The 24503-nt window shown below is 36.4% G+C and overlaps 1 protein-coding gene and 1 pseudogene across 4 annotated transcripts in view; one reads left to right on the top strand and one right to left on the bottom strand.

Annotated features, from left to right (window-relative positions):
* Positions 1-1595: 1595 nt before the first annotated feature.
* BICD1 (BICD cargo adaptor 1) overlaps positions 1596-24503 on the bottom strand; it is a 280766-nt gene continuing 257858 nt past the window's right edge. The window contains exons 9-10 of one of the 4 annotated variants that reach the window (XM_077170472.1): positions 18027-18102; positions 1596-7687 (exon numbers count right to left, since the gene is read on the bottom strand). In XM_077170472.1, the coding sequence (XP_077026587.1) occupies positions 7567-7687; positions 18027-18102 (197 nt within the window). In that variant the 3' untranslated portion in view covers positions 1596-7566. The remainder of the gene's footprint in view (positions 7688-18026; positions 18103-24503) is intronic. The other 3 variants (XM_077170473.1, XM_077170471.1, XM_077170475.1) reach the window with 3 other exon arrangements.
* On the top strand, positions 12270-13084 carry LOC143689935 (craniofacial development protein 1 pseudogene; annotated as a pseudogene).

Raw genomic sequence — 24503 nt, 5'->3', positions numbered from 1 at the left:
TGAATTATTCTTTTATCTCCCAGAGATAATGAAGAAAATGAGGTATTCTTACATTAGCATCTATTTACTGTTTAACGGGAGGTCACTATAGTTAGGATTTATTTATTTTATGTTGCTTTTTATACTTCGATTATGCTATAAATTATATTTACTTTTGACACAGGCAACATTTTTGCCAGTGAGATTTATCTTCCTTCACAACTATTGTTGTGGATTAATTATCCTGCATTTCTTCTTCCCGTATATTAAGTAATAGTTGGTGCACATTCCATCACAGATATTCCTTATACACATTAAGATTCCTTCTAGGACAATGTTCTAGGTCTAGTTCTTAGATTCGTCAAGAAAGAATGATGGGAATAATCATTCACTTAACTTAAAGGCCATTTATCCCCCCAATTAGTTGGTATTAGTGCCTACCGAAGGTATAGTAGATGACTTTAAGTTCTGTAAATTCAATTGGCGCCTCAATGCAGATGTGCTATAAGAAGTACTAGATGGCCAGGAGCCAAGGAACCCACTACTCAGGAACTTATTACTCTTAACTCAAAACTGATTGAGTTCCTATAATGTACAAGTCAGTGTGTGTATAAGCAAAAGCTAAGGAAATCCTTTCCCCAAGTTCCCAACAGCTGTGGCCTCTTCCTTACCTCCAGTGTGTTGCCCTTCCAGCACTACAGGGTTCTCTAAGCTGCCAGCTAGACACAGGCATGAGAAGAGACTCTGTTGACACTTCCGGAGGCTGTTTCAGTTTTTCAGCTTTTGGATGTGAAAATATCTCAGCTATATCGCACAAGAGAAGGTCAAGGTCAAATGGACTTATAAATCCAATGTTAAAGAAAAGCAATAGCTTTTAAAAGTGAAAAAGGAGAGCTTTTTAGGGAAGTTCACATTGTTATTTCTGATGTTCTATTTGTTCAACAGGTAAGCAAGCAACTTAAGCTGGCATTACTGCAGTGCCCATGGTGGGTTAATTTGATTAATTTTAATGAGGAACATATTAGAGGTTTTGACTCACTCAAAACCCTACATGAGTCTGTATTGTCTGGTTCTCACCCTACCCACCCCACTCACCCCCAGAAATAAAACTGAGTCAAATAAGATGACTCCTTAAGCTCCTGGTTTACTACAGTAAATATATGCAAGAGCTTGTACATCAACCTGTCAAAGTTTTGGGCCTCTGCATCTCCTTCATATGAAGAACAAAGAAAAATCATCTCCCAAAATAAAGCCCACAAACTTCCTTCTTTCGTCATTAAAATAATGTTTCCTATTTTAGAGAGGGCATTTTCTTCAGCAGTGACATGTTGATACATTTCTAATGTGATTCAGCTAAGTGATCCTCCCGGCAAAATATCCTTTGAGAAAAGATTACATGTTAGAGATGATAAATGGATAGAATGGGCAAGTTGATAGTTAATAGGAATGTGCAGAAATGTCAGAGCAAAGCATTTAGTTTTTAGTTCAAATAAGTGCTCCCTTTGAATAAATATATCAATCACATCCAAATTTGCATACCTTTTCATTTTTGTAAGTACATCTGAAAATGAATACAGAAAAACTGGTCACCTGATAGAAAGGTAGCATAGATGAAATGAACAAAAGATAACCAGTTTATTTACTGGAAAGAGTTATGCATTACACCATATTCAGTTGGTAACATAAACCAAGATATAAGAATTCATTCATTGGCTTCTGGTTATTTTCTTAGCACTGGAGTGCCTTTTCCAACCATTGAGTGCATGATCAAATTACACAAATACAAGCACATATCTTATGGATTCTCCCATGAGACATTCACTTAGGTTTGTCTACAACTTAAAAAAATTTTAAAGGAAAGCAATAATAAATTCATAAGAAATTTTTGAATTTAAAACAAGTTCACATCTTTGAAACAAGTTTCCTTTGAAATTTGGATTTTGAAAAATAATTAGCAACAAAAGAATTTCTTAGATCAGTCTTTAGTTATGTTTTCATATGGTATGATCATTAGGTGGAAACACTTTACATCATCTAACCCCAAAAGGTATAATAACAAAATTGCAATTAAATGTAGGAATAGCTGAATCATTACAACAATCATTATACAGTGTACAAATCAGTGTTGGTGACACATTACACAAATGTTAATACTGGAAAGAAATACGGTATCAGAATCATGTATGGTTCATCACATATGCATAATCATGCAAATAAAAACATTGAGTAGATTACAAAAATGCCATAAAAGTTTTCAAAAAATTGTTAATTGACTCTTAACAGTCAAACCATTAAGCGTAAACATTTTGTGGCAATAATTTTTCAATGATTTATTTCCTCTAAGATTTGGTGCACAATCAAAACTATGAACCCAAACAACACAATGATTCATTCTGTATCTCCATTACCTGTATTGAAATAATGATGTCAACTAAACTATGACATTTCCCTTTACTTTATAGTTCTCTGATCTTTGTTTAAAAATGCTTCATACATTCACACTGAGATGCATGAGCCGTCTAATGTTTTCACTAGAGAACCATAATAATCAAAGAATCATTCTGAATAAAAAAAAAATTTAAATAAAAGTATTCTCAACCAGCGTTCGATGGCAATTTAAACTCCAATTACAGAAATAATCGGGCTCAGCATTTTATCCAGGCTTCAGTTTAAATAGGGCAAATTTTAAATAACTCCAGAGGAAAAAGATAAAAATTCACTGAGGATTAGAGCCATGCATTTCAATATGGAAAGGAGACCAGATATAGATAACAATCTCCTTACATTCCTAATAGACAGACAATCACAAGAGAAATAATACTTCTATAGTGTTCTTATTATGAGTATGGGAAAACTTACATGATGTGAAATATCTCATGCAAACTTTTTACACTGCATACTTCTATGCACTCATGTCCTTACACTAAAGGCAGTTAATTGCTCTGCTTTTTCTTAAATAGAATATTATTTCTGGAAAATCTGCAATTGGGGAACATACCTTAATTTAAATATCTCTTTCAGTTATACTTTGAGTAATAAGGATGAAAGAGATGCCTTGATGAAATATTTCAGGTGTTAACATAATAGGATCGGACTACAAATGCAGTACATAAGACTATGGCAGTTAACTTGGAATTTAAATAAAAATGATTTAATTTATAGACACAACTTATCTGGAGCTATTGCTACAGACAATGGAAAAGGTCGCCTGGGAGCTAGATTTGTCTTGTATATCGAGAGAAATTGATTTTAAAGTAAAATATTTCTTGTCAATGTCAGCATTGATCATGCTAACATCACTCCAGTTCAATTGCTTTTTGAAGAATTATGTTCCTTTTATTTTTATTTGCTTGTTTTTGATATGGTAATGTTCCCTTTATTTGAAAACATTTTCTTGTAAATTTTTTGCAATCTTAAATACAAGGGTTATTTTAAATCACTCCAATTTACAAACACACAAAAAATCTTTGTTTTTTAAGAAACAAAACCTTTTGTTTTTTTTAAAACTTTGTTTTAAAATTGTGAATTTTATCCTAAGAGTTTCTTTCCAATCTAGTTTTACTTTAGAGCTACAATATTAATACATTTGCAGCATATTTGGGTTGACTGAGCACAGTTGCCCTTAACTGGAAATCCATCTGTCTTTCATCAGGAAATTCTGATGTCTCTTCAGAGAGACAGACTATGTCTTCTCACTGATTATGAAAATTATCCATTAAATTTGACATTTTTAATCCCAGTAGAATATATATTTAATTCCTTTTTATATTTTATAATTTCCACATGAGAATTGTAGAGGATTTTATTTAATATAGTATACCAGGAAATTTCCACATTCCTATTTATTAGACCAATGTTTCATTTTTGTTTAAAACAGAAGGACTTAATCTGTACAAGAATATTTTCCAAGGCATGGAAAAAGCCAACATTGTAGACTGGAGTTCCTTTTAAGAAAGCTAAATTTTGAGTGGCATTTACCCTCCTGAGGGATTGCATACCTTCCATTTTTAAAGTATTCCTGAGGATGTTTGTTTATTAGACTGATTTTTTATCGTTAAAGTATTACATTCGGAACAACTTTAAAGATATGAAATAAAGCTGGAAGGAAAAGCCCTATTTTCTTTTTATCCAAAATCTTGGAAGAATTAAGATTGCTATCCTATTTTCAAGGGATAAAATATTTTATGGCTAACAAGCACAACTTTAATGTATGTTCAATTTAAAATAAAACAACCACAGGATTATGGACTCTCAGAATTATGATACATCATCATAGGATATCTTGCTGCTTAACTTAATCAGTACTAGACTACCTATAAAATTCAAGTTTTAAAAACAAATCTCCTTATGGATATCAATTTCAATGATCAATTTCTCACACTGAAGACTATTTTACTTACTCTAGTCTTAGTAACGATATCTATAGCTGGTAAGCTATCATTTGTTAAATTCTCTTTACTTAAAGAACACTATTGTATCTCCTCTTCTTTAGTCTAAATATAGTATAATCTTCCTAAATAGGTCTTTTCTTATTATTTAATAACTTTTCTGTCTTCTCAAAGTTCCCCAAATTCCTCTTACTGGAACTCAGAATTGGATACATGAAAGGGATCTGATGAATCATGAGTTAATTAGAAAGACCAACCCATGGGTCCTGCATGTCCCGTGCACTTTAGGCCAAAGGCCATTTATTGCTCCTTTTAATTTTATTTTTTAATTAATAAAAATCCTCAGTTGGAAAACCTTTCTGCATACTGACTATTCCGTTCAGTATCCTTATTGTGCTTACTTTAAAAAAACTACCTGTGTTGCTAACTGCTCTTGCCAGTTATCTTTTATCTTTGCTCATTGTGTTTGCAATTATAGCCATTATTTTAATTGTATTTCTGCAGTTTATTTTTCCAAGTCTGTCTTCAAGTAGTCTTATTGATGTTCATACTAATCCTCCCATTTTCTTTGGAATTCTGATGCTGTCTTTATAGGAATTGATTTGTATCAACCCTACACATATTTTCTCATTCTAAATGTTATAAATAAATATAGATATGGCTCAATTTAAACTGTGCTAAATGATGACAGTGTAAATACATTGTATTCTCTCTTCCTGCTTAGGGTCTATCACCTAATTTTGTGCTGAAAATTAGAAATTTATTTCCAAATTTTTATATCTTCTTGGCAAGCTTTTGCTAAGTTAATATTTTTATAAAATAGTTCAAAAACAAGTACTTCCCCTTCTCTGAAGAACAGTAATAAAACTAGTATGTAGTAGACTTAATAACAAACTTTGTCTTAATTCGAAGAAAGAAACATCTCATACTTATGACTGAATTTTTCACTGGGTCATAGAGTAAGTGGACAAGAATATAATACAGCATTGTCAATAGGCAGTACTGCCCTACAATTACACACACACAATATTTGCTGCCGGATTCCCAGGACCAAGGAGGAAACTGATGAGGCATTATAGGAAAATGTTTTGAGGTACTTTTCAAAAAGGCATTATTTTCCCTCAGGCACAACAGTTTTTATTAAAGATCAACCTAGCAGCTATTTCACTTCTCAGATCCAAACACACAAAGCTTGTCAAAGAAGAAACAAAAAAGGGAAAAAAGAGAAAAATAATAGCTTCCTTTAATTGAATTCAAATAAAATCCACGCCATCTCACTAATGCTGTCACTGGGCAGATACAAAAGCAATAAAATTAAGATGTTTAGGTACAGCAAGGCAAGGCAGGTAGAAAAGAGCAGAATGTTTGGTTGCTGTGATTAAGACTTTATGGGGAAAAAAAATTTATGAGAAAGAAAAAGTGTATTTCCTTGTCTGCACTTACACTATTTTGGTGAAGATTTTCAACTATTTACTCCAAGTTGCATAACAAATGACACTGTCAAAAACAGCACTCAGATAAGGAATTTGAAACTCTGCAGTCGCTTTGGTAGCACTGACCACCGCTTAAGAGGAGTAGGACTGACGAAGCTCCCACACTGCGCTGTCTGAATTACCCTTCTGCCACTCTCCTTGCTGGGCCACTCGCACCAACAAGCCACCCTGTACTCAGCAAGCTGAATGGCTCCTACTTCATCTCCATTGTCAGCTCCCTACACTGTCAATTGTTCTTTAACTGTGAGGATTGTTTTTGTTTGAAGAGAAGTTACAGATGTCATTACCTGAAAGTTCAGAACCTTCTGGTTTTAAATAAGTTAAGGCTACCTGACTAAGACAAGGAAGCAGGGCTAGGAGCAATTATGTGGGCGGCACTTGATAGGGAGGCCAAGAGAGTTAGACCTTTCGGCTCAGTTAGCTGTTTTCCTTGTTTGTCAGATTATGTGCAAAATGTTTTGCTATGAAAGCCCACTGCCTTAAATCAAGCCATAGAAGTTACCCAGCAGAATCTGTAAATCAACTAGGAACGTGCATTATCTCAATATAGGAGAATGATTGTAGGCACCTGAGTGTTTGTCAAAAGTAGACAATGAGCTAAGGTTTATTATCTATTATTTTTGGCAAGGAAGATTCTTTATGACAACAGCAACAACAAAACATACAACTTTAAGAAAAATCTGAACACTTTCTAGGTAAATTAAATAACCAAAGGCTACCTTACATCTTTCTATCTATATATTTCCCCAATTGTACTTGATAGCTTTTAGCAAGAAAGACTCATAGTAGGGCCCTGAATTTGGGAGAAGTTAAAAAAAAATGTTTCTTAAATAAATACATAATTTTTCCTTCAAATTATTTAGCCTTCTTTTATGTTATCACACACACATACGCACACACACAAAGGGGCAGCACCAGTGCATCTGCTTATCTGCAAGTTAAAAACAAAATTAAAGATGCAGTCAAAAGGTCAAAAGTTGAAAACATTACTGAATCATAACTTCATCTCTTTCTTAGATTTACTTATTGTCCAGTGAAGAACTCTAGTTTAAAAAACAAAACAGCAGTTAATGAGCTACTGATTAGAAAGTAAGTGCATAAAACAATGTCAGTGTAGCAGCAAAATACAGTTACTGTTAACATTCCAATGCACCTCATTTATCATTTTGTGCAAGAAAAATGACCTCAGTTTGGCCAATTCTAGATTTTGAACTAAATTAAAACTCATAATTAAGCAACTTATGCTTATTTGAAAAATAAGTGAATTAAATTTACCTCTCACAGAAACGGTTTTTATAGACACTAATCATGTAGCAAATAAAGTACAAAATAAATATCAATGACAAAAAATATTGGAATCAATATTTTTGATTTGGAATTTGGAATCTGAGGAAAGATCATTTCACAATATGTGTATTTTACATTGTCTTAGGTCTCTCTTTTGCTATCGAGGTAAAGCCAGCCATCTGAGATGCGTGTTTCCTGTTTCAGTTTTCTTTTTTATTTAATTGAACCGTAGCCATCTGATTGCAGTTTAGAGAAGCCATAAAATGTTTTATCACACCGGGGTCTGTGCTTTGTGTTGTTCTTCTCAGCTTTCTCTCATCTTCCAAAAGGATGGGCGTTAATCCAGTTGTACATCTAATAACCAAGAAGAAAACACCTGCTGGGTCTTGGGCAGTGTCCTGTGTGTGGCTACACAACTTTCACCCCAGATGCTCGTCCACGGGAGATGAAGAGTAGGGGTAAGGAGGCTTGGGGAGACAGTGGAGAGGGGCACACTGCGAGCTGGGATGTGGCTGCTCATCTGGGACAGCCATGTCAGGACTGAAAATGAGAAACAAATATGTCAGCAAGTAACACATTTACAAGGGGCCAGGCACAGTTGTAAGGATTAGACAACTTATTTTCACATAAGTTTCAAAAACATCAACAGAAATGTTGCATGCCAAGACAGCTTTGGCTTTTCAAAGCAATACACAAAAAAAGAAGTGAAAATGCACCCCTGCAGTCCCTCTTTTCAGCTTTTGCACAGTCTCAGCAGGTGTGGGTCAGCTAGAAGAGTTCCCTAACCTTAATGTGCATACAAATCCCCTGGGATCTTGGAAAAATACAGCTTCTGATTCAGTAGGTCTGGGGTAGGAGCTGAGGTTCTGCATTTCTAACAAGCTCTACTGGTAATGCTGATGTTGCTCGTGGACAGAATAAAGTTGTAGAGGATTCTGCAGTTCTCTGGTGATCTCTGATGCCACAGGATAATTAATTTGCCTGCAGAAGCCTAATTTGAGCTAAGTGTTTCCCCTACTTGTTTTTTAAATTTGTTTTCATTTATTTATTTATTTTTATTTCCTAGGAGGGTAAATTTTCCTAGTTGGTAAAAATGACTGAAGAGTTTTAAAACATTTCCCATTAGTCAAGTGTACATTGCCATCTTCCAAACCACCGCCTTGAGAGCCTTTAGTTCAAATGAACACGGAAATGCTCAGGCTTGTCCATGGGTCCATCTCTAATACCGAAGAACAAGGAAACAAAATCAGTGGATTTCATAAGGTTAAACTTCAAAACTCATTTGGGGTTCAAACCTTTTAAAAAGCATGACTAACAGGAGGGAAATCACACTATGGGGATTTCTTTTATCAGAAAAAGTCACTATTTTTCTAGAAAGGATAAGTTTCTGAAGACTGCATAATTCAAGACTCTTCTTGGTAAAGGAAGTCAGGTATTTTTGCTTGACAAGCTGAAGTGTAAAGAAATAGCTTAAACATGGGTTACAGAGTTTTAGACAAATATTGACCCATGTTATGAACGTCAGTACCATGTAATCCATTTCTGCCAGAGTGATGTTTGAGAAAATCTTCAAGGTTTAAAATTATAGCTGTTATTCCTTATTTATTTAAACATAGTTTCTTTACCTAACATTATCATTGAAGTCATATTAAAAACTGGTATTAAATAATTTTTATCTTTCCCACTGAAATTATCCTCTATGTATATCTCTTGAATTACAATATCAAATCATAATATGCGATCTTAATATCATAATATCTGATCTTCTTAAGGTTACCTTACTTTCCCAACTCTTTGTTTAAATGGTCATAAATTTATTTCAAGAGATCTGCTGCGCTGTATTAGTTAGGACAGCCAGAGATTAAAATGATTTTCCTATCTATTTTTAAAATGTAGGAGAACTGGAACTGCAACAAAATGAGTAGGAAAACAATGCATCGCAAGATACGTCTTTGACCTTCCGAAAAGAATTATATGGACTGAGGAATGCAGCAGAGTTTAGTTTAAGTGGACATATTTTCCCAAGGACCTAGGAGAGATTCCTTCTGGAAATCTGTGCGATTTAGAACAGGTTTCTTTTTAGTAAATAAACATATTAATCAACATAAGTTATGGCAAGTCATATAGGGTATATACAAAAAAAGATATATACATTTTATATATACATTGTATATAAAAAGGATATTTCTATTATATATGCATAATATGAAAAGAATAAGTTTTTAAAGAATGTATAATTCAGATATTTTTGCCTGACAAGATGAAGTGTACAGCAACCGCTTAAACACAGGTTACAGCTCATTTGGCCTGGCACCTTGACACTATGCCTTTATGGTGATTTAAAATGTTTGTCGTTATTCTAGATTTCTTACACAATATGGGTGATTATAAATATTTGATACTACACTGTATCAAATTTGCTTAAAATATAATCTATTCTAAATTTGCTTAAATATAATCAGATTGTATAAATTATGTGATAGAAATATATTCTTGGCTTATAGGTTAAGAAATTACTTTTTGGGTTTTTATCACTTAAAGCATAGGATGAATTCAGTTTCAGTTCTGATTGCTAAACATCTTGAGTAGCCCACTTGTAAATCAATCTTTATCATTTACTTTCCTTAGGTAGATCATGTAAAAAGTATGCCTGGGATGCTATTACTAAGATATAAGAATGGATAATTCTTCAGAAAAGTTTCTGATTTGTTTTCACTTTTCTTTTTCTGCATGGGCAGGCACCAGGAATCGAACCTGAGTCTCTGGCATGGCAGGCAAGAACTCTGCCTGATTTGTTTTCAAGGAATCTGCTATGTGTAGAATGGGAGAAAAATACACACATCTCTGTATATTTAAATATACACGAGGCTTTTTAATTCAAATTATATTCATTACTTAAATTAATAGAGAACCTCTACATTGCCAAATGTGAGAAAATGCTCTTTTGAATGTTTCATTCAAAATCGGTATACCTGAAGAGTTACTCGAATATATGGATGAAATGAAGGAAGAAGTGTAAAACAAGGTTGTAAAACAATTTTTAAGAAACTGAGGGTGGGCCACGGTGGCTCAGCAGGTAAGAATGCTTGTCTGCCAAGCCCAAGGACCCGGGTTCGATTCCCGGTGCCTGCCCATGTAAAAAAAATTAAAAAATAAATAAATAAAGGAAATTGAGAAATAGAGAACACTTGATCAGAAAACCCTAACAGTCTTAGCAAATTTTCTCACGTTTCTCATTCAACGAATGTTCCTTTTCAATTAGGCGATAAAGAGTAATGTAGGGGATTTAAAGTCTCTGCTCCTCACAGCATAACTAAAATTGGGGGGGAAAATCTCTGTAGTGCAGTGGTATATAGTGGGTTTTGGGAGAAAGTATGTTGGAATCACTGGGTTCATTTGCTTTCTAGATACATGGTCCTGCACAAGTTATTTTACCTCCTTAAACCTTGGCTGCTTCATTTTAAAATGGGTGTTTTAACAGAGTTTACCATATGGAGTTGGAAATGGTTATCAAGCTTAAAGAATGTGTTAACATTTCTGCTAGGAAGAAGAGAAAAGGGCAGTGAGAGCGTTAGCGTCAATTCATTTGGGAGTTGAGTGGGTGAGAAAGAAGCCAGTCATCAAGCCAATGACTTGTAAAAAGAGAGGCTTTTCAGCTCTATATTCATCTTATCATTTCTTTGTGTGGACAGCGATGAGCAACAGTGACAGTCTACTCTGCACCAGGCTGTGGGTGTTAACTAGAAACATTTGTAATTCACTGGATTGCTTTTGTTTAAAGTACATCCTCTATGAGGAGACCCAAGCAATTTAAATCCAGTTATCCCAGAAGAGATGGAAATGGGACATGTTACCATTGAGCTAAATTGACTCTGGAAGAAAAGCAAGGCAAAATAAAATTATACTTTAAAATATTCCCTGGGGGGCGGGGAATTCAACTTCCCCATTTGGAGAATTCCTGATATTCTTGCAAGCTGTGAGAACAACTAAATCAACAGGTCAAGCCCTCAATTTTGGGGTTTGCTCAAATGAAACTTACCCTGCAAAGGATAGGCTAAGCCTTCTTAAAATTAGGCCTAAGAATCACCCCCAGAGAACCTCTTTTGTTGCTCAGATGTGGCCTATCTCTCTCTCAGCCAACATGGCAAGCAAACTCACCACCCTCCCCCTCTGTACATGGGACATGACTCCCAGGGGTGTAAACCTCCCTGGCAATGTGGGACAGAAATCCTGGGATGAGCTGGGACTCAGCATCAAGGGACTGTGGAAATCTTCTTGAGACAAAATAAAGTGGCAGTGGCTGAGAGATTTCAAACAGAGTTGAGAGGTTATCCTGGAGGTTATTCTTACGCATTTTAAAGAAATCTCCTTTTTTAGTTTAAGGTGTATTAGAGAGGCTAGAGGGAAGTGCCAGAAACTGTAGAGCTATATTCCAGTAGCCATGTTTCTTGAAGATGATTGTATAATGATATAGCTTTTGCAATGTGACTATGTGATTGTGAAAACCTTGTGCCTGATGCTTTTTTTAAACTTTTTTTATTGTATATTATAACATATATACAAAGCAAAGAAAGAAAAAAGCAATAGTTTTCAAAGCACTCTTCAACCCGTAGTTGCAGGACAGATCCCAGAGTGATGCTTCTTTTATTTATGATATGGACAGATGAGTAAAAAATATGGATTAAAAATAAATAAATAAGGGGAACAAATGTTAAAATAAATTGAGTAGATTGAAATACTAGTGAACAATGAAAGGGAGTGGTAAGGTGTCTAGAAAAAAAAGAGGGACTAAAGGTTAAAATCTATTGAGTAGATGGAAATACTAGTGGCCGATGAGAGGGAGGGGCAAGGGGTATGGTATATGTGAGTTTTTTCTTTTCATTTCTTTTTTCTGGAGGGATGCAAGTGTTCTAAAAAATGATCATGGTGATGAATAAGCTACTATGTGATGATACTCTGAGCCAGCGATTGTACACCATGCATGGAATGTTTGTATGGTAAGAATGTTCATGTTTGGATGTTGTTTTGGTTTGATAATACAAAATAAATAAAAAATATATGTATTCCCTTGGATTTCTCCCCCGCACTTTGCTGCTGGGCCCCTGGGGGTTGGACAACAGCGATGTGGAGGAATTCAACTCCCAAGACTTCTCCACTGGAGGCCCAAGAGTTCGTACTTTCAGGTGAAGAGTACAGTGAAGATGGTGTAAATGAATCAGTGAAGGAAGAGGAAGTGGGCAGTGAAGAGCAGATTGGAGCTGGCAGAATAAAGAATCAGATAAGAAGAAGATAAGAATATTGAAATTAATCAGTCTGAGGAACAGAGAGAAAGAAAAAAGAGGGAAAAAACAAAAAACCAAAGGGCAGAAAAGGAAGTCTCAGAGCATTCTGACCAGGAAGAGAAAGCAAGGTGGCCTCTCATTAGGAGATGAGGAGGAGGAGGATTCCCAAGGCAGAATCTGGTGGAAGCAGGAGCGAGAAGAAAGATAAAGATGCAGAGCAGGAAAAAGGCATTGGGTCAAAGGATGCAAGGACAAAGGAAGGTAAACTCTGGGCCAGCTTCTTCAGTGATGTGGGACCAAAATCAAAAGTGCCTCCAAAGTATACAAGTTAACAAGTTAAGAAGAGACTGAATAGATGAGTTCAGGTAAATTGTTGGTTGCAGTAGAAGAGCTAGAGGAACCTAAAGACATAGAAAAGATTAAAATCACCAAAGTGTTTGATTTTGCTGATGAAGAAGTCAGGGTGACTAAGGAAGTGGATGTGGCATGCAAAGAAGCCAAATCCTTCTTGAAGAAAAACAAGGAGAACGCTCAGGCTAATGTGCCTTCGGGGCTGCCTTCACCCCCGTAGGCTCAGGAATTGTGCAACCATCATCACAATCATTTTTATCATTCCCCAAAGAAACCCTTGATCAGTAAGGCCTGCCCCAGTCAAGATGGCAGTGTGAGATGCTAAAGAGCTCCGCTCCCTCAACAGAAACTCTGAATAGCCAATAAGAACTGGCAGACACATCATTTTAAAAACTCCAGACAGTAATGAAATGATTGTAGGAACAGGGCAAGTGCTGAATCAAGAAAGGGCCACTTAAAACCAACAGAATCTCATACCACTTAGACTGGCCTTTTCCCCCATCCCCCTTACCAACTTGACTCGTGCTTATCCCTGGTCCCAGATCCAGAGGGAGCAGAGTAACCCTCATGCACATACTGGAGCATGTTTATACACTCACTGTCCCAGAATTTACCCCACATATAGAAAACAGCTCTCCTACAGAATGCTGTGGGAAATCATTCAAGTCGTGCTGCCTGGGGCAAGGGATTGCTAGCTCTAAGATTTCACAGTGCAGTGCTGGAGAAAAGTTTCTTAGGAAAGTTTCTTAGGGAAGAGGAGAAATTTGGAACTCTATAAACTATAAATTCCTAGGGCCACACACGCAAGCCCATGAAAGCTTGAGCAGAAAGGAGGCTTTTGTGCTATGGCCTGGAGCTATTCTCTAAACTCACTGTATGGATAAACCCTGAAGGAGAGCATTGGCACAGGTCAATCTGCAAAGACTGGAAAAGGTATTTTGTTTCGTTAGCTCCTGGCATTCCAGGAAAGCTCTGTCTTAACACTTAATTGGATACAATTAAGAACAGCAGCCTCAGAGTCTAAACTCCAGTGATAACACATTAAAATATCAAAATGTCCAGGTTTCAATGAAAGGTTACAAAACGTTCAAAAAACAGGAGTTGATTGCCCAAGCAAAGGAGAAAATTAAAGCATTAGAAACTGTCAATGAGGAAGACCAGATCTGGGACATACCAGACAAAGACTTCTTATAAAATTGTCCTAAATATGTTCAAAGAGTTAAAGGAAAACATGGACAAAAAACTAAAGGAAATCAGGGAAATGACAGGTGAACACAGAGAGAACAGCAATTTTCTAATGGGAATTATGAAAAGGAACCAAACAGAGCTGAAGACCTCAGGGAGAGAAATTAAAATTTCCCCGGCAACAGCAGACTGGGATTGGCAGAATAAAGAACTAGATAATAAGAAGATAAGAATATTGAAATTAGTCAGTCTGAGGAGCAGAGAGGAAAAGAGGAAAAAAATGAACAGAGCTTGAGGACCTTGTCTGATAAAACTCTTTCAAAAATGAAGGTGATGTGAATTTTGTCTCTTTTTTTTTACTCCCTGAGGAATGAAAATGCACTAAAATTGATGTGGTGATGTATGCATAACTATGTAATCACACTGTGAACTACTGATTGCACACTTTGGATGCTTATATGTTATATGAATATATCTCAATAAAATTGATTTAAGAATTCCCCTTGTAGCCTTTCCATTTCTTACCTAATCAGAACACTTAAAACAGAAGACTTCGCTACTCTCTGCCCTAGTACGTCAGAGATGTTGTGAATGAGACCCCAGACCTTAGTCTTGAGGAGCAGGTAGGTGCTAATCGCAGCTAACAGGTACTGAGGGTACACTGCGGGTCATGCCTGGGCCTCATTTAGCCCTCCCAGGACCTATGCTCAACCCCATTTTGCAAGAGAAAAAGCAGAATCTTAGCCAGCAAAAGTAACTTTGCAAAGACTGAATAACTAGTGAGTATTAGAGGTAGGATTTGAACTCAAGCAATCTAACTCCAAAGCTCTTCCCTCATGCAGGTAACCAGTATTGATTAAACACCATGGGGCAGGGGGTGGGGGGGAGGCTGGAGAGGGGCGTGTTCCAGGCTGTGGGTGAGAGTGGGGCTGCCTCGCAGAGAATGCACTGTAGGTTTGGAGCCCATGTTCTCAACCACTGTGCATTTAGAATCTCACTGAAATGGGTTTGGACATTTGTAAGTATAATCATAATTGAAATCACAGTTGTCTGCTGTTATAAAATGGAATTAGTATGTTAGCAAAGAACCTTTGCAGAAGTAAAAAAATCCTGTTGGTGGATGTGATGGGAACAGCAGACTGAGACACGACAAATGGGAGACACTGGCTTGGGCCCATTTAATTGTGCACTTCCTTCTACTACCTTGATGTTGCCCTCACTCAGCTGGCTGCCCGACCGCCTAGGAGACCAAGTCACTGTTGGGGTTTGGCTGTGTTTTGGAACTTGTGGCACTCCAGCCTCCTGGCTCTCGCCCTTGCCCACCTGTGGCCTGTTACTGATTTCTATTCCTCAGATCTACATGGAAATATCTCTGGGTCTCTCCTACTTAAAAGAAGCCTTTCCCTAGAGGAAGAGCAACAGAAACATTAAGTAAGGAAAGAACACAGAGCAGACCAGACTATACAATGTGGCACACCGGAAGCAGTAACGTCTGAGGTCCCAAGGGGATCCTGTGATGCTGTGCAGAGATTCAGCCATGATGGAGGTAAATTTGTGATTGATTTGGAAAGCTGCCCATAATTTGTGTTCATATGGCTGTTGCTTACAGCTCAGGATAATAGGCCTTGTATCACCTCCACTGGAATTCTTGTATCTGATTACTTTGACTTTCAACCTTAAGGATCACTCACATAATATAGTCAGAGAATGCCCTAAGGGAGGGCTAAGCATATCTTTAAAACAACCTATCAATTTCTTTAACATATTTTGGCATTTAAATTTTTAAAAACCTTCAAGAAACAAAATGAGAAAATTTTCATTCTTATTAGCCTTTGTAGAATGTACATTTCAAATTTGCAAATAAACTCATAACAATACATTGCTATTAAAAAAAAAACAATCCGGGCGGGCCACATTGGCTCAGCAGGCAAGGATGCTTGCCTGCCATGCCAGAGGACCCGGGTTCGATTCCCGGTGCCTGCCCATGTAAAAAAAAAAAAACAAAAAACAAAAAACAATCCTCCAAGCTAATTCTCACATAGGAACAGGATTGAGAAATTCCCAGTTACACAATGATTTAATAATTTCCCCGATACTTGAAATTTGATGAATAAAAAAAAATGTGTGCATGGATGTGTGCATGTCCTGTCCCAACCAAGCCTCATAAGAGCAAAGGCTGAAAGGCTAGACCTGGGTTAAAGTTCTGTCTGTACTTGTCATAAGTTTAGGACCCTTGAGCAAGTTGCTTAACTTTCCTGTGTCTTTTTCTCCTTGTGTGGGAATAATCATACTTCATAAATTTCTTGTGTTCGTGTGTGTTATAAATATTATAATTATATTAGAAATATAGCACAATACCTACTGATCAGTAAATGGCAACTATTATAATTTATAATATGAAAGTATGTATAATATACCTCCATCCAAAATGCCTAGGAAGCTCAAATGTTCATATAACATTCTATTTAAATGACATTAAAGCATGTTTTTTAAAATTTGGGTCTGTATTTTCAATTTTATAGGACCAGTTTATATTATAGTATCAGAATTCTAGAGAATTGTATTATACAACTACTTATATTAAGAAATGAAATATGCAATTTTAAATATTGGAAAAGAACTTAGTTTACATTTATTTTATATCTCAGTTCTACCATTTATACACTTTTTATCTCTTTTCTAAATAGGCAGAGGAAAAACAAGTTTACTTTCCCCCTCTGACGTGGAAGGATGTAACAATTCCGTTTCAGAAATTCGGCAAGGGGGAGATAATAATACCAATGCCCATTGATTCAATACTCTCTATATTTAAGATTCTATACTAAATTATCCTCAGTTAGTCCATGACAATGCAATGATGCAGGTGTTATTATTAATATGGTTATTTTACATCTAAGGATACTAGTTCACTCAGGTTAAGCTATTTGCCAAAGGTCATGCAGCTAACAACTGACAAACTAGAATGTGAACCAAGTCATTCCCGATCCAATTCCCTGTTTTGCTACCTGCTCCCTGTCCTGCAGGGACATTGTTTTACGGCTGGCTGATCTCTGGTTCTGGGCTGAGGACTTGAAGTGAAAGCTTATGGATGTTTAAGAGGCTAAATCCATTCATCTATCAAACCATAATTTTTGTTGGTAAGTAGAAAAAGTAGTGATGGGAAAATGTATATAATAAAATACTCAGATTTTGGGCAATAAATATACAGATTCAGGGCAATAAGCAAATTATACAAATTCTCAAGAGAAGGGAAAATTTCAAATAGTTATGCTTTAAAAGGAAATCTGGTGTTGTAAATCCAATAACCGGATTATATTAGGAAATATACTCCTATTTAATCACATTTTCCTCAGAGAGAAGAAAAAGAGTTCTAATTTAGAACTCTACAGGAAAAAATACATGCCTGTCGCAGCAAGAAAAATACAATTACACTTAAGTAAATAAAAATTTAAGGTTATTTTCATCTGGAATAGAAATTGTCAGCAAACTCTTCAGTTAGTGTCAGGGGTCGTGTAAAACTGATTAAAATTTTCAGTTAAATCACACATGACGGTCAATATAATTGCATGTATAATATGATATAATATAATTCCCCCTCTAAATGTCAATTACACGGTTTTCTCCATCTTTCAAATTCAACTTTAATAAGGGTACTGAGTGGACAGGAAATGGAAACACAAAGTTGTCTAGGAACAGATAGCAGGGATGCTTTATATTCTTCCTATTTGCTTATCTGAGAAATACATTCTAAGGACAAAAGGAGAACGGAAGAAAAAGTAGGGCAAATAGTCTAAGAATTCTAGGCTTTATATTTTTGACAGTGATGAAATAATGGACCAATACAATTATTTACTCTCATAGAGCTGGTAAAATAAACTCTAGCTGTCTTGCATTGGGCATGTATTATGTCAGGTATTCTGATATGTTTATATAGTCCATTCTTGAAATAAAACATCTCAAAATAAAATTACATATAAGGACTCATGGTGTTGGAAAGGGTAGCTGGGAGTCAATGGCTCTGACATGCAGTTGTGGGGAAGAGAAATGAGTTCTAAATTTACCTGACAGTCGGGCAGTCTTGCCTCTCGGCTAGTTGTAAGCACTGTGGCGGTACGGAGACAGCAGGCTGCTGACAATCTACAAGAAACTGATAAATTAGACATGTATACAAAGAGACGACAGAGCAAGGTGTTAGTAACAGTATAAAGCCTAAAGCAATGCTTAAGAGATTTAGTGAGGAATGTGCCTTCGTACAGAAACTTCACCATTAAGCGTTTTTTTTTTTTTTTTTAATGAAGGATGCCAATAGAGAAGACAGGATTTTTTTTCCCTCTATTAAATATAGTATTACTAGAATTAGGAACACAAAAATTAGTAGCGGGATTTCTCAAGTACAAGATGACATGCTTGCCCATTCATGCTTAGTAACTGGATACATCTAAAAATAAAGGGTCTATCAGGATAATGAAAGATCTTCAAGTTCTGAACTTTGAACAGGATGGTGGTTATTTAGCTTAGCACTTACATCTGCTATTATGAAATGGAATATATTCAGATAGCTGCTTTATTGTTAGAACACATGGGCATATCATCCATCACATGGGTACATTGAGAAAAGCATGTGATACAACCTTTTCCAGATTAACAGAATGACATTGAACAAGGAAATCATCTTCCTGGTTTTCAGAAAATAGAGTTAATTTATTCCAAACAAGAATCGTTAGCAGAAATCTTAGAATGGTTATTATGCAGTAGTGATTAGTAACTGGGACTGAGAGAGAAAGCCAACCTGAATTAATGGAGAATCCACTTTTGCTTTGTTTTTACCATTTCAAAGTCACATACTATAACTCACTCCAGGTCAGCAAAGTGTCAACTTGTACAAGTCTATGCTTTAATGGATAACTAAGAGTAAAATCTCCTCCAAGAGGGACCATGTGCTGGGTGCTCTAAAATGAGCAAAGGACAGTCTGCTTAGTGGACCCAGACTGACCGTACTAGAAACACCCAGAAAGCTGGTTTGTAATGTATACATTATATTTCTGCAAAAAAAATTTCTGCACAAACATTAAATTAGAGTTAGACTTAAAAATGCAATTATTCTTAAATAATTGAGGTAGTTCCCCTTGCTAACGGTTCAGACTATGTATTTGCATAGCAAATGATTCTCGATGTTACACAAATAATAATTAAGCTAAATTATCACAAATTCTGGATTTACAGTCTTGAATCAATGAGAGTCTACTGAAATTTACATTTAAAAAGCTTGTATCTAAGTATCACATGTTCTAAATCCCGTATATCCTGTTATTACAAAATCTGTCTATATAATTCCAGAGTACTGGAATTCATGAAAACTTAGCTGACGCTTTTTTTTAAGACATTGTAAACAAAATAAAGCTTTTTATAATGCAAAGTAGAATACCATATAAAGCAGGCTTGCTTTGAGGGAAAACATTATTACTGAACTATCCTTTTACAAGGTGGTCTTTGTTGCATATGTCTTATTAATTACTGACTTTTGATAGGAATGATAATTTCTGATTCTTTTGAATAGCTCATGTTCCATATTATGCGTATTCAGCAAAAGTCTTTCAAATGTAATACATTTTCTCAGATTTGGGTAATTTTTTGCCAATTTTGCAGCTTGATTAGCTTGAATGATTCCCTTTTGTAGAAACTCAGAGTCTTAAATGTTGCATTTCTTTGTGCTCCTTTTATCTCTTCCAACAGCTTCCCTATCTAAGTGGTAATTTAGGCATGTCTTGGATTAATTTAGTCAACTATTTTGGTTTGGCCACCAATCAATTATGTTTTACTTGACCAGGGGTGTGCTGCTCTCTTGTGGTGTATCTGGGTCAACGCAATGGATGCAAATGAACATGAACACTTGGAAATCCACTCTAGGACCTGGCCTTAGGTTTTTACATTGTCAAGGAAGAATAAATGTAGCTCTTCTAAAGCACATTGGCCTCTAAAGAATGGCAGCCCTTAGGATTTGGTATTTAAATACTGAAATAGCTTTAATCTTAGAATTTTTCAAATCTCCCTTACATTGGAAAGGGACCTTTGACAATGTAGTCATGAAATTATTATTCAAAATATGCTTTGTGATGAAATTTAAAAAGCAGGTGAATGGGAACACAATGCACTACTTTAATTGTTTAAATGGGGTGTTTATTCTTTCCATTTAATGAATATCATTTTCTCCTCCTTTAGACGTAATGTCACTTCTGGCTAAATTTGTGTGCATGTATTTATTTATAAGCACTTAGGTTAGTGTTGTCCTTAAAGAATAAAAATCAAATTCTATATAAGATGGTGATAGACAAAAAATTAAACTAAAAAAAACATCTAAAGCGCTCTGATTCAATTTTCTTCTAAATCCATCCCTCCATTCATGTCCATTTCTAGCCCAGCTGAGCAGACTATGTGTGTTGGTATGTATCGTGTAAAATGCAGGGAATGTGATGGGAGACTGAGAGAGTCCCTTCCAGCTCTGACAGGCTTTGCGCTGTGGGTTCCATTCCCATCTACATTCTTTCATTGGCTCTGGCCCCTGCACTAACTGTTAGAAACCTGGTTTCATCTCATTGCTTCTGATGACAATTATGTCAGTTCAGTGATGCCAGTTAAGTGACTTAAGCAGGACCCTTCACAGTACCCCATAAGCCACTGCTGTCTTCTGGGCCACTAGGAATACACCTCAACTATTCGACAATCAAATTACTCAACTTCGATTATGTTCCAGAAACTTTGGGCAGTGGGAACAAAAGGTGAACAGAGAAAATATGTTCTCTGCCTCATAGAACTCATGCTTGATTGAAGGAGACTAGCACATTCAACAAGCAATTATAATAAAGTGTCATGATGGTGATAATGACAACAATAGCAACTAGTACTTATCACTTATTCCTTATGATAGGCCAGGGATTGTGTAAACACTTAATATACATGATCTCCTTTAAACGTCTATTGATCTCATTTTCCAGATAAGAAAATAGGGACTTAGGTTAAATAACTTGCCAAAGTCCACAAAGAGACGGAGCAGGGATTTGAAGCAAGGATTGGATGATTCAAAGGCTGACCTTAATCGACAGTCACATCACTGTATTGGCTTCCAAGGACAGTGAAGTGTCTTATAGAGGCTCACAGCAGAAACACAACTAAACCTAAGTGGTGAGTGAATGCTTCTTGGAGTAGGTGATATTTAAGTTGATACCTAAAAAAATGAGTAGATAGCCCAGTAACTCCTTAGCAACTAGAAACTGTTTACGTCCCCTCCTAATACTGGTGAAATATTTTATAAAGTATATAAAGTCAATGTGGTTACATAAAATGTTCCGAACTGAATTAGACAACATTGTAAATCTATATTATGAGGTCATAAGCCTGACAAATGTCGTAGCATACTCAAGAGACTGTTAGTGCCTCAAGGGCAGGGATGATCAGAAGATATTTTGAGCTGAAAGCTTGTATAAGTCTGTCTTGATTTGTAAGACTACCCCTGTATCACATTCCTCTATAAACAAAGGCTGCAAATAGAAGAGAAAGTTTTAAAGACAAGGAGAAAGAAGAAAATACGTGCTGAATCAACATGATGTAGTTTCTCCTGGAACTTTTACATTAGTTTTTTTTGTTTGTTTTGTCTTTGCAATACTTTGGTATTATTTTCACTATTCCTATGATAAGGAAAATAAGAATTTTTGGTATCTGAGACTATATCAAAGTCTCATATATCCTGACACTGTTTTTTTTTTTTTTCTCTTTAACATTTTTCATGACCTCTTCCACCAGAACCAAACACAGAGCTTGAAATCACAGTAGGTGCTCCACAACTTGCATTAATTAAACTAACACGTGATCACCACATGTATTTACTTGCCCAAGGTCACACAGCCAGGAAGTGGCAAAGCACAGATTTAAATTTAGATCTTCTGATGCTAAGGCATATTTTCTAATCACTACCTTGGTTGCCTCTCAGATTGATGCCAGCCACCTCCAGGAAATATCAGGGTCATGGAGTCAAATATGAGAATCCACCAGACAGTTGAGGAACTGACTTAAAGGTATTGATTACCTCAAAAACACAAAGCAAGAAAAAAGGTGCAGGAATGGACATAATATTCAGTTTTAAAAAGAGGTGGCTGATATCATTGGTCAGGAGAGAAAGTCTTGCCATATGGTTTTATCCCAGGCACCAACTATTCTTTACTTTTCTAGGCAGCCCCCACTTGTAGAAAATTAGCCAATTCAGGCTAAGTTTCTAAAATTCAAGCTCAACACCTTACGGAGTCCATGAGTCCACAGGAGGCTGTTTGGGATGGGAAGGAAGGGTAGGGAAAGTTCTGGAGAAGGCACAGTGGGTGATCTCTAAAGGTCATACCCAGCCATGAAGAGTGGTGGAGACCCACAGGTGCTTCCTTGGTGCCCAGATGCTCTGTGGGAGACAGAGGAGCAGCTTTTGGGGGCACATAGTCCCCTCCAGAGTGGGCCCCCACTCCCTTGTTCTCCTGACTTAGAGCCAATGCAGCCTGCCTTCACGTGAGATCTTATTTTCCATACCTCATCTCTTTCCCTCATGACCATAAATAAACTCCTACAGGTGTCACACACTTTTCCATGAAAACTCCTTTCCTTGGGCCAGATAATCCAAATTCTCTCCAGTATTCCTTAAAAGACAAAATTTTAACTTCCTTCACTCTCCTACTCATTCTTTGGACATATTCCAGTTTGTGCAGATGCTTTGTTCACAGAGGAAGTCCATGTGTGAGAAGGTCTGACTGGTGGAGAGTAGAGTGACACAGGCTGTGTCATCCTAGACGTTCCAGTTCTATTAAAACAGCGGAAGCCTCCAAGAGCAGTTTTGGCAGCCACATTACAGTGCTATTTCATAATGAATTTATTACCTTTTTCACAGATACTGCTATCAAGTCACACTTCTTCTTCCATGATGCACTTGGTGTTTGAGATTCCAATGTAAACATTCACACGCTTTTTTCCCTAATAGTTCATATACTTTTTTTTTTTTTTTCACATGGGCAGGCACCGGGAAATGAACCTGGGTCCTCTGGCATGTCAGGCAAGCGTTCTTGCCGCTGAGCCACCGTGGCCCAGTTCATATACCTTTAATTTTACGTTCACCCTTGATAAATTTCATATTTTCCCACCTGATGCATCTTTTGAGTCCCATTCTGTCACCTAGCATATTAACTTCCCATGTCATTTATTTCTTTCCCAAATCAGAAACTGTGGTAAGCATGATCTTCCTATTTGTCTTTATCTAATATTATCAATTAATAATAGGCCCAAGCTATAAGAGACCCTACTGCATACGTGTCAGTCTCCGAATTTGACCCCTTTAAATATCACATTCATCCAGTTATGAATCCAGACAATTACATTATCATTTAGAAATGATAATCTAGAAACAGACTTTCTCTATTTTTCTCAAAAGTATTACAAAATAACTGGGTAGGTTTTATCAAATCATTTTCTGTGATCTTATGAATTAGAGAAGGAGGCTGTAAGTCATTTTTAATTAACTGAAGCTGGCTCTTAGTAATATCTTCAATATACTGCGCAGATGAAACCCATCTGTTTCTAGAATCTTGCCTAGGATCAGCCTTGAGTTTGGAAGAACATCTCTTTTTGAAACAGAAGTTTAGAACAATATCTTTCTTTTCCGATGCATAAAAACTGCTTTTCCAGCTCTCATGCCTTCTGAAACACCTATTTGTTCATATCTCTTATTTCCATATTCCATATTCTGTTTCTCCCTGGGCACTTCTGTCCCCCATCTTCCAAAAACCCGTGATTTTTCAGCATCTTTCCTTCAACAAAGAAACTGAGAAGAATGTGGGCTTTTCTTTTTCCTTTTGAAAAATGGCAATTTATATACTCAAAAACAGGCAGGAGAAATGGAAGTTCATGAGTGAAAGAGCAAACGTGCCTCTTTGTGACACATACAATATATTTGTTAACTTGGTATACTTATTCCAAGAGCATTTTTAAAAAGATAAATTTAATAATTAAATCTGCCCACCTGAACAAATGCTACTGTTATTACAAATTGATACCACTTTGAACCAAAATTCTTACATCCAAGGAGTAAACTATCAATAGTCATTAAAACCCTTCAATAAGGACAGATGATTAACAATTAGCAGAAGAACAAGAATGTTTAATTATGAAAAGTGTTAGGTAAGAGGTTGACAGTTGCGAATTGTCCTAAGTTAATGTTCCCTACTTAATGACCAAACCAGAGAGACCTCCTCTTCTACTCCCTTGTGAGAGGGGAAAGGTATCCCTCTTCTTTCTGCAAACTTGGCTGTGTCCTTCCAAACTATTCACTAACTGGGATTTTGAGAGATGGACAGAAAAGAAAGAGTGGACAGAAGGAGTGGAGGAGATGAGGGAAGGGTGAGAAATAATGGTAGTACATTTATCAAATGCTGTATAGGTGTAGACACTGGGCTAAGCACTTTGCCTGCAGCAGCTCTTTAATCCTTATAAAAGCACAATGGGGGAGATTTTAT

Source organism: Tamandua tetradactyla, chromosome 7, assembly GCF_023851605.1.
Source record: "Tamandua tetradactyla isolate mTamTet1 chromosome 7, mTamTet1.pri, whole genome shotgun sequence".
Taxonomy (NCBI): Eukaryota; Metazoa; Chordata; class Mammalia; order Pilosa; family Myrmecophagidae; genus Tamandua; species Tamandua tetradactyla.
Note: the sequence above shows the minus strand (reverse complement) of the source record. Positions and strands in the feature narration are given on the sequence as shown.